Source organism: Xiphophorus hellerii, chromosome 18 (genome assembly GCF_003331165.1).
Source record: "Xiphophorus hellerii strain 12219 chromosome 18, Xiphophorus_hellerii-4.1, whole genome shotgun sequence".
NCBI lineage: Eukaryota > Metazoa > Chordata > Actinopteri > Cyprinodontiformes > Poeciliidae > Xiphophorus > Xiphophorus hellerii.
The window spans coordinates 31,419,727-31,430,617 of record NC_045689.1 but is presented as its reverse complement, the minus strand read 5'-3'; the positions used below and the strand labels follow the sequence as shown (position 1 = coordinate 31,430,617).

General features: G+C 40.2%; 1 protein-coding gene across 1 annotated transcript; it reads right to left on the bottom strand.

Moving 5' to 3' along the window:
* Window positions 1–1,583: 1,583 nt before the first annotated feature.
* Window positions 1,584–3,750, bottom strand: LOC116737290 (alpha-2-macroglobulin-like protein 1). Its single transcript, XM_032590357.1, has 4 exons — window positions 3,619–3,750; window positions 3,324–3,504; window positions 2,097–2,309; window positions 1,584–1,855 (listed from the first exon to the last, which is right to left on the bottom strand). Exons 1-4 carry the CDS (start codon window positions 3,702–3,704, stop codon window positions 1,739–1,741), a joined length of 597 nt encoding a protein of 198 aa, XP_032446248.1. The 5' UTR covers window positions 3,705–3,750; the 3' UTR covers window positions 1,584–1,738.
* Between the last annotated feature and the right edge of the window lie 7,141 nt (window positions 3,751–10,891).

Here is a 10,891-nt window from a genome sequence, read left to right as displayed (position 1 = left end):
GCCATTCTTTCCAGAAATTCTGTTTCAACATATCTTGTTATGTAAATGCAATGAAACCCGCATATGTTCTGCATAAAAACTTAATTTTAAAAAGTAATTTGAACATAAAACCAGTGTTGTATAAAGTACTGAAATCTCAGAGTCAAGTAAAAGTACAAGTACCTCTCCAAAATACGACTTTGGTAAAAGTCGAAGTCACTGACTGAAATGTTACTTGAGTAAAAGTCTTAAAGTATCTGAAACGTCTTGTACTTAAGTATGGAAATTACTGTAAAAATGGATGTACTCAAGTAATGTAATGAAAAGTACAAGTAAAAAGTAAAACAAGGCAAGTGTGAATGACATTTCTTATATTTTGGTAAACTTGTCAAATAAACTTAAAATAATGTACCCAACCAAGTGCAGGCAAAATGAAACCTGCTAATAAATTGTTCCAGTTTTAAAGAGTAGCACATGTTAATGGTTTGTGGTTTTGAACTTGCATGCCTTTCCTATATTCGTTAAATTTAGTCTAAATTGCTATCGCTATGGCTTCTGTCCCCCATTGAACTAGGGTGACCAGACGTCCTCTTTTTCCCGGACATGTCCTACTTTTCAGACCTAAAAAGATGTCCGGGGGGAATTTAAAAATTGTCCGGGATTTTGGTCAACTGCCTCAAACACATTACATAGCTTACAGTGCATTATAGGGCACGGCGCTGCGTGTCACGTAATCCCTGAGCCGCGTCAGTGCGGGCAGCACTCTTCTGTGTTCGTCCCACCCGCTGTACGGTGTTCTGATTTCTGATTTCCCCAACAATGGGAGAAGCGAAACAGGTGTATCCTATTGGAGGTGATGAACAAGCCCAGGCAAGCAGGCTACGGACTTTGTTCGGTAGCCTACTTGCTAATCAGTAGGTGGGGTCAAAACACTTTGTTTCTCTCTCTCGCTTTTTTGTAACGAGTAACTAAACCACACATTGAAAATGTATCGGAGTAAAAGTACGCAATTAAGTTCGGAAATGTAGTGAAGTAAAAGTGAAAGTCATCAAAAATTTTCATACTCGAGGAAAGTATGAAGTACTCCAAAATATACTTAAGTAAAGTAGTGAAGTATTTTTACTTCGTTACTATACAACACTGGGGTCTAACTTGTTTTCGTTTTGGGCCCAATCAAGATCTTATATGCTCTTACAGGGCCAGTTGTGCCAGAATGTATTGATAAAACCTTTTCACAAACTGTTAAAATATCAATGAATTCTTAAAATTAAGTAATATTACTGAACATCTTTTCAGTCCTTCCAGGATTTTGTGATTTTTTTTGTGTGTGTGTGTTTTTGTGGTACTAATTTGGAAATACTTGCGATATTTCTTCTTATTTATGACAGTAAATGCAACATTTTATTACTCACTGTATAGCTTATGGACTATAATCTGATATAAATTAAAGCTGAGGCAGCTGTTTAGTACAAATAAGAAAGTTTTAGAAGATTCTTTGACAAAAATCTGCAATAAATTCCCAATTAGCGTAAAAAAGTGTGAGGATTTGTTGCTTTTGCGTGAATTTCCACGATAATTCTCAAGCAACTGGAGGGACTGATTGATATAATTTGGCAGTGAGCAGATAAAAACTGCATTGATTTTATTGACAACATAATATTTAAGCACACTTAGTGTTTAGTCTAGAATCCAGAGGGCCACATAAAAAGGTACGCGGGGCTGGATTTGGCCCACGGGCCTTGAGTTTGACACATGTGACTCACAGGGACTGCAGCTGAATGTTCAGTCTGGGTTTGTGAGAAGGGCCTCTGCAGTCGGCCTCTGGTTCAACCTTCACTCTCAGTGTGGTGGCGTCGGTAAAGGTTGGGATGTTGAACTGATGAGAAATGTGAGAAACATAAATATGGTTTTGTTTATTTATTTAAGCAGAAGCACCAGTTATCCTGTAAGGACCTGCTGATGAGTCAAAAGTGTATTTGTGATTTTACTGGTGAAATTATTGATATATATTTGAAACGTCAAAAGCAAACGTGTTCTCTAAAGTTGTCTGAACGTTTCATTTGTATTACTACTTTGTAGGGCCTGGTGAATCTGAGCAGGAAGCGAACAACACCGACCTGAACTGAGGCACATCCAGTCCCCTTCACCTCCAGGCTGTACTTTCCTGCCTCACCCTGCAGAATCTTCTCCTGGTAGAGCAGCTTGTTGTCTGGGGTCACACCAAAGGTCAGCGGACCACTGGGAGACTGAACTGTCACTGTGCTGGAACCTTCAGGACTGAACACCAGACTGGAGTAGAGGGACAGAGCCTGAAGAGCCACCACCGTGTCCTACAAAGGTTCAACGTAGAAGTGTCAAAAATCTAATATAGCCAGTTTACATGATAACTGAAATAGGCAAGTAGGGCTGAAACCATTTTCATCGAATGATTCAAGAACCAAACCGTTTTAACATCATTGAAGCACAAAATTAGTGTTTTCTCTTATTTGAGTTCAATAAATCTAAAAGATGCCTACCTGCTCAACAGATTACAGATAAATAATTGTAGCGCAGATACAATTATTTTTTTTTTTTAGGTGAGTTAAGAGTTATCAAAGTTATTTTGGTTTGCTAAACGCCAGGAGGAAATGGACCAGAACTATTTTGAGAAGCTGGTGAAAGGTAACCCAGAAGGTTTGATCCAAGCTATACAGTTTAAAAAAAAAAAACCATTTAACTCTGATACTGATCAAAAATATGTAAACTTCTCAATTTCATGGAGGTTACAAAAAGAACTAACAAAAAAAAAATCACTAAAACAATATTCTTTGGAATTTGGCAAATATAAATAATTTTGTGATTCTAACCGGCCTACAGAAACAGGAGTTTGAGCTGATTTCACTTCAGACTGAGAAAAAGGTGTATATAAATATATGGTTTCAATTGTGTATGTATAGGATATCTATTAACACCATCATTCTTTTCTTTGTAAAAAAAACCCCAAAAAACAACATTTGTTAAAAATAAAGACATCTGCATTGACACTGATGTAAACCCATTATACGCTGGGTGAATTAAGTTGCAATATTGTATGCATTTCAATTATGCTTTATGGTTTTTTTAAATGTCTATCCACACTGGGTGTAGACAAAAAGAGCCCTTTAACAGAGAGGAAAAAGAAGACTGGATTGTTGTGTTCAGCACCACGGTGTTCTTTAATTTTTTATTTATTTATTTTTTTTAAAAAGATCTTGTAAAAAATTAAGAAAGATATGTTTCTTGATAGTTTGCTGTCAAGTGAGGATTCAAGACACTGACACGTTTAAATACAAGCAGGTGAATAAAAAGCGTTGCTGGGTGCTGACCTGAAACTGGAAGCACTCATTCAATTCTGTACTGGATGTTTTCTCCAGCAGAGTTACGCTGCTGTTCTGCGACACCAGAGTGACAGTCATGAGCAGATACTCATTGGGCTGCAGGAGACTGGCACAGAATTTAGTCTCTGCTCCAGACTCAAGAACAGCAGGGATGGCCACCATGTAATGTCTACAGACAGATTCACACACGCAGCCACTGCATTAAGTAATCAGACTTTGACGGAATCTGAAAATGGTTCAATAATGTCAACGCATTATTGTTTAAAAATGCAGGAAGACTCACAGTGTAGCTGATCCTCGGCCCACAGACATCCCACACAAGAGGACACACAGAGTCCATTTCCACATCTGGGTCCATGGATGATCCATGACTGTCTGTGAATGTCCTCAGATTCAGTCTGCAGATAACAGAGGCCCCCCACTCTCCCTCACTCACCCACTCTTCCTCAGGGTGAGTTTCACCCACTCAGGCTCCACCTACACCCTTCGATTGCCTTTCATCTCTGCACTTGAATGAATGTGGATCTATTAAATGTAAAATGCAAAAGTCCCTCGAACTGAAATTCAGATTGGAGACCAAAGTTTTCTGTTTGATTTGATGAATATCCTGCTACTTTTCTGTGTTTACCCACCACTGAGAGGTCAAAGTTCAACAGCGGAATAAACAATTGGAATCACGTCAATACTGCTCCGTGGTCTGGTATCAGAGTCATGGGTGATTTTACACAACTGCACTATAAACTGTGTAAAATGTTTGAATTTGTCATGCAAACAGACCCTGACCTCTTCACTACAAACAGACTTTTCCCCCTTGTGTGAATATGAACACAGTAACTCGAATGGATCACAAAAACATAGGAAAAGAAAATACATAAAACACTGACTGATTGGTATTTTCGCTCATTTTCTGCTCTTATATCCTAAAGATTTTGAGACTGTCGCTTGGCAACTCAAAGCGACTCTCCATAAGAAATCTATGGAGCATTCAACTCTATGGATTTTCTATGCAAGATGAGCGGCAGAGATTAAATCAGTGAGTTAAATCTCCTAAAGTAATTGTGATGACTGTAATCTCCCTGAAATGGCTCAGCATGTTTTTATGGAATGTTCTGCTTATGAATCAGAAAGAAGGCATTTCCAAAAAGAAATTACTAAAATTAATATTCAACTTACAATTGATGACATTTTTAGTAGTGATGTCAGTAAAGTAAAAGATCAAATTGAGGTTTTGTTTTGTTTTGTTTTAAATAGAAACTCAATGGAGAAAATTTAGTTGAAAAATCAAGTTGATTTCACATGATTAGTTATTCTGTTTATCTCCTCTCCACACTCCAGTTCAGTAGATGGCGGTAATGTCACAGCTGGTCTGCCAAACACCATGAAACATAACAAAAGGAAGAAGAAGAAGTTGTCACTGTATGAGAATGATTTGATATGATTTCAATAAAACTTTTATTCTCGATACAACAGTTGTTAAATCTGTAAAAATGTGGGTGACTATTTCACTTAACTGTTGAATTATTTGTATTATATGCACTGACCCTGTGTGTGCTTTTATGATGGTTTTTGTTGTGTGTGTGCGTGTGTGTGTGTGTGTGTGTGTAGTTTCGGGAACTGACGGTCTGATGGTCTGAGAGAGAGAGGGACCGTACATCCCTCTCTCTCTCCTAAACCCCGCCTCCCTGCTGTCCCACCGTGACATCACCGACCTCGTTTAACTGTCTGTTAGAGGTTGAGTGGTTAAAGCCTTTCCTCTGTCTACATTTCCCAGAATGCCAACCGTTTTTTTGATTCTGAGTTCAGTGAAGTTATTGAATGTTTTATCTCATGTAATATGATATTGACCATGTGTTTATCAACATATACAGGTTTACTGGTTTATTCTCCAGGCCTATTTAGGTTGGAAATCATGTGACATAAAAAAACTAACGTAAAGATGCAATAAATCTTTTTTTCTAAGGTTCCACATACTTTCTTTCAATTGAAAATAATCTCTTTTAAATTTTATGTAGAAATAACATAAATGTCAGTCATACTAAATATAAATAAATGATCAACTCAGCTAATTAGATTTACTGTCAAAGGATCAATAACATTAGCAAGAACATCTGAGAGAGAGAGAGAGAGAGAGAGTATTCAGCAGTGGAGAGTCGGGTTGAGCACAAACCGGTATGGTCTGTCTGGAATCAATGCTGCATTAGAGTTTATAACATGTTCTCATTAACGACACTAGAATAGCTCAAGTTAGTCCACTTTGACGTATACCTATATCGGCTTCGATAGTCCAACTGGCCTGAAGGATTTTCTCTAGCAGGTGCTTTTGTTCTGTAAATAAGGCCATTACCTTATCAGTACCCTGGTAATGGCCTCAACGCATCTCACAGTTGCACAATTGTTCCTTAGACTTCGACTTCGACTGACTTTGTTGTCATTTTCAACAGTATAAAATATGAATATAAATCTAAATATAAAATATAAAGTGCAGGACTGACAGTAAAATAGAAGTTATTTAGCTCTGTACATGTGCAAGGTATAAAGTGGAGACCAGTTTTTGAGTGCAGTCCAGTTAAGAGTTCAGCAGTCTGATGGCAAGTAGGAAAAAGCTGTTTCGGAACCAGGTGGGCCTGCACCGGATGCTGCAGAACCTCTTTCCAGAGGGCAGCAGGGAGCAGCAGTCACCTATTTATCCTCCACAGCACAAAAGGCTGCATGCAAATTTGCATGTGCAAAGTCTCCCAGATTTCTTTTGCTTACACTTTTTGCATGATTTTTTTGAGGTGGATCAACACAATTAATTTGGTTAGTTTATTTCTAAACTGTCATTTTAAACCCTCTTAGCTTTATTTCAAAGAGAAACATTACTAATTTCTTTTAGAAAAACCTTTGCATATTTTTTGAAACAGATTCTATGTTTTGCAAACTGCAAATGCAGCACAACATCATGGATCAGCTGCAAAAGGTCACATCTCTCCAAAAACACTTCATGTATGCTTCAAAACTAAACTGAAGAGCACTACCTACAGGAGACCTGATCTCCTGCAGGTATCATAGATACCCACCCCCAACATGGACTATTCACACTCCTACCTTCTGGCCTGACGGTCAACGACCACATTTACAATTGAAGAAGGGATGCTAATTTGAGCCATCAGAGTCGTCAGGGTGGACTCCGGCCTTTTGGCCCTGGTGAGCCGATATGGGAAGGACTCGAAAACTGAGCTATCCTAGTGTTAACGAGGGAACCACTGACAACTTAAATGAAGTCTAAAGCAACATATTGCTACATTATGAGAAACTGAGGAATATGAACTCTTCCTAAGGCTCTGAAACCAACTATTCAAATCTGTTTTACTGGAGCCGTTGGTTTACATTGTGAGGTGGACGTTTAGTCGCATCGACACGTTGATTACTACAAAAAAAAAAAAACATTTCCGTTTTCCAATCAGACACAAGCCTGTACTCATAGCTTGGATGCTAGCATCTGGATGCTAACTGAGATGTTCACAACTGTTCAACAGGGGAAAAAGAGAAAGAATCTGTTACCATTTGATGCCGGATTATTGCTAAAGATTAATTTCCCTTGATTGTAATTGTAGAGTTCTGTCTAAAGTGCTACATTGCAGTTTAGTCTTGCGGCACAGATAAAACTGTCTTCACTCTCCTGGTCCCCACACTCACCATGATCAGACCAGAGAAGCAAGTGAAGCTTAAAGCTGTGAATCCAACACATTACATCATGCTAATTGGTTTCAACCTTACCTTTAGGCTGTGGAGGTTATGCCCCCCTTGGGGGTCTTAGCTTCCCTTCCTCACAAACAGGATGTGCACTGATTACCAGAGAGCTGTGTGAGGGAGTCATCTGCAGAGGGAGCTGGAATCAGATTTTGAACATATTATTTTTCATCTTTGGAAATGAGGATGATTGTTTTTGTAAATCTTTATAATTGGGGCCTGCCATAGCGATGCATAGGGAGAGCAGTGACTGACTTGAAGTCACTCACTGCCCCTCACAATATATATATCAAAATGTCTGGCTCAATCCCGAGAGGGGAGCTATTACTTTTGTTGGTATCTCAAGTAACTGTGGCGACATGATTAACATAAAACGAGCCAAATTTAACTCAAAACAAAAGTCAAACTGACACAAAACAGTGTCAGTTAAACTCAAAGTAGACATAGAATTTAGTCTGCCTCTCTGAGCTGCTCTTTAGAACCACAGTAATGGTGAAACGTCAGAACTACAGACATGGTGGAACAACTGCTATAAACTCATTGCATCTCTGAATGGTGCTGTTTATGTTATATCTTATATGCATATCATCTTGTGGTGGAAAAAGCAACAAAAAAACTAGTATGCTCTGGACTTAAGATGGAGTTCATGCACACATATTCATGACATACTTTGATTAAATTAATAAATGTAATTCCAGTGGGGCGTGCTGTGGTGGCGTAGGGGATAGCGCAACCCCACGTTTGGAGGCCTCGAGTCCTTGACGCTGCCGTCGCGGGTACGATTCCCGGACCGGGTGACATTTGCTGCATGTCTTCCCCCCTCTCCTGACAACCTACTTTCATATAAGGGTCACTAGAGCCCACAAAAGAGGGGAGAGGAGAAAAAAAAATGTAATTCCAGTACTGAAAAATTAACTTTATACCAGGTGAGTCTCTCTCACCTGAGAATGTGAACCTGTACTGGGCTGATTCTGTGCCTTCAAATCATTTTAACAATGCTCCTGTAGAAGATTCATAACTTATAACTTATAAGTCTGAAACAGGAACAGGTCTGAAAAAACAGTCTGAGTGCTACACTCAAGAGAGATTCATTTGATGCATCAAAGAGTGATGTCATCACTGCTGATGTCATCATTACAGTGGAACTGAACATTCTAATTGTGCATTCACATCAAACACGTTTTGAGCGTCAGGAGAGTCTGGTTTATATTCAAAGTCTATGTAGAGTGTTGGATGTGTTAGATGTGTCAAACGCTCCAAATGGTTCAAATTGCGCTGCTCTAGAGGCTGGAAGCGAGTCGCAATAGCCCTCGACGCGCCTCCACATAGACTTTGAATATAAACCAGACGTGCCTGACGCTCAAAACACATTTGGTGTGAACGCACCATTATATGTCCAGTGTCACTTTAGGTCAGTGATTCTCAATTCCAGTCTTTAAACCCCCTGCTCTGCATGTTTTAGATGTGTCTCTATTTCAGAACAGCTGATCCAAATGATTGCATGATCTCTTCTGCAGTCATCAAGTACTGCAGAAGCCTGTTAATCACCAACAGATTCAATCCAGGTGTGTGGCAGAAGGGGAACAACTAAAACATGCAGAGCAGGGGGCCTGAGGACCGGAATGGAGAAACACTGCATTAGTTCCATCATATTAGGACCAAAGTCCAGTCCTAATATGATGCACTCATTGTTTTGGGTCAGGGGTAACATTTAGAGGTAAGGTGCTAATTAAGTTTTAGTTAATGATAGGGTTAGGAATAGACTAGTATTGGTTAGGGTTAGGGAAAATGTGTGGGTTAGGCAAAATCGCAGCTACTAAAATGAAGGGAAATTGTTTTCTAAATCATTCTATAAATAAACAATGATGGTATAATATTAGGTTGTATTTCTGCCAATTGTGTAGCTGCAGTACATTAGTAGTCTAATGTGTTGAATGTGCTGAGACACATTCAACACATTAAAAACCAATCAGAACCAAAAGTTTGTCTTTTGGTTCTGATTGGTTGTTTCTGGACAGTAGCAGAGCCAGAGGACTTTTCACAGATTCTCTGTTTCATATTCTACTGTCAGACACTTTTAACAAATATTCATCCATCCATCATCTAACACACTTATCCTTGCACACACACATTCACACTTTAGGACAATTTAGAGAGATCAATTAATCAAGTAATTAATGCCGAGTTTTAGCAAAACCTGGGTTTAGATAGTGACCTAGGTTAGTACCACCTGGGTGTGGGTCGGCGTAAAGGTCGAGCCGGGCATAGATTGGCCTTCATACCAATGCCAACATGAAGGCCCTCCATGCAACCAGTGGAGGTTGGTCGCATGGACGTCTGTCTTCCCTCGGACCTCCATGTTTGTGTGGAGGTTTGGTTTTGCCTGGACTCCTCTGGTTGCAACCTGGGAGTGGGTCGGTGCAAAGGCCGAGCCAGGCTATGGGAGACCAATCGTTGATTAAAGGTCTGTCTTTCCTCGTACCTCCCTGATTGATTGAAGGTCTGTCTTTCCTCAGACCTCCCTGATTGATTGAAGGTCTGTCTTTCCTCAGACCTCCCTGATTGATTGAAGGTCTGTCTTTCCTCAGACCTCCCTGATTGATTGAAGGTCTGTCTTTCCTCAGACCTCCCTGATTGATTGGAGGTCTGTCTTTGTTTGGACTCATCTGTTTGTAGGGAGCCTTCTGTCTGCAGGGGGGTCTCTGGTTGGGTGGAGACTCTAGGATGGTTATTTTCCAGAGCAAGTTTTAACTTCACCTTCAGGTCTGCAACCTGACCCTGCAGAGATTTCATCATTTCTTCCTGGGCTTTGAATTTGGAAGCTTGCTCAGTGTGACTTTTGAGCTGCTCCTCATATTTAAGTCTCACTCTGTACTCTTCTACCATTACTTCTATCAGACCTTTGTTGCGGGAGGCGTATTTTTCAGCCTCCCTCTTAAAGTACTCCAGCTGTTGAAGAATGCTCTTGTCGGCTGTAACTTTGGAAGAGCAAGAAACCTTTGCTGCATCTTTCATCTCTGGCACGTTTCTTCCACGTTCACGTTGGACTCGCAGGTGATGTTCTTTTACTACCATTTTTTGCAGTTTCTCAATCTCCTCCTGCTGTGATTTGACTTCAGCCTGACACGCAATCCTTCGGTCTCTTTCCTCATGGAGATCCAAAATCTTACTCTGCAATTCTTTTTTAAGATCGTCTACCTGCTTTGTCAGATCAATGACGTGTTGGCTAGTTTCTTCCACGACTTCCACTGAGGGGGTAATCTCGAAGCCAGCAGAGGGAGTTGTTTCCTGCTTGACTATCAATGATGTTGGACTCTCGGAGTTGCCGGAAGGACCCGATTCCCCCTGGATCTCTGCTGATTCATCTTCCGGTTTAATGGGGCTGTCTATGTCTTCTTCAAAAGAAATGACAGCGTCGTAGTCGACTTGGATGTTGAGGTCCATAATGTCGACCCATGAAAGCTCAGCTCGAAAAGCTTCATGCTCACAAGCAATCTGTTGTTGCTTCATGTCGATGTTCTGGTAAATTCTTGCTTCTCTGAAAGGGGTGTAATATCTGGAATCGATATCCCGCTTGTTTCGATTAATTTCGAAAGTGCTCTGAAGAGTGATCTGTCGTGATAGAACTGAGGAACAGGTCTGAGAAAACTCTGTCTGTGAGCTACATTCAAGAGAGAGATTCCTTTGTGGTATCATAGAGTGACCTCATAACCGCTGATGTCATTGATACCAACTGAACATTCTATCCACCTTATTCCTGGGAGGCTTACTGGCGAAACGATTAAGGGTCTTTCTTCCGGCGCCCACCGGATGTAGCAGTATTT

Coding starts and splice junctions, on each gene's coding strand:
- LOC116737290 (XM_032590357.1), bottom strand. CDS start 3,704: ATGGATCATCCATGGACCCAGATGTGGAAATGGACTCTGTGTGTCCTC. Junction 3,505..3,618: donor GGCCGAGGATCAGCTACACT/GTGAGTCTTCCT, acceptor ATCTGTCTGTAG/ACATTACATGGTGGCCATCC. Junction 1,856..2,096: donor CTGGATGTGCCTCAGTTCAG/GTCGGTGTTGTT, acceptor ATTTCTCATCAG/TTCAACATCCCAACCTTTAC.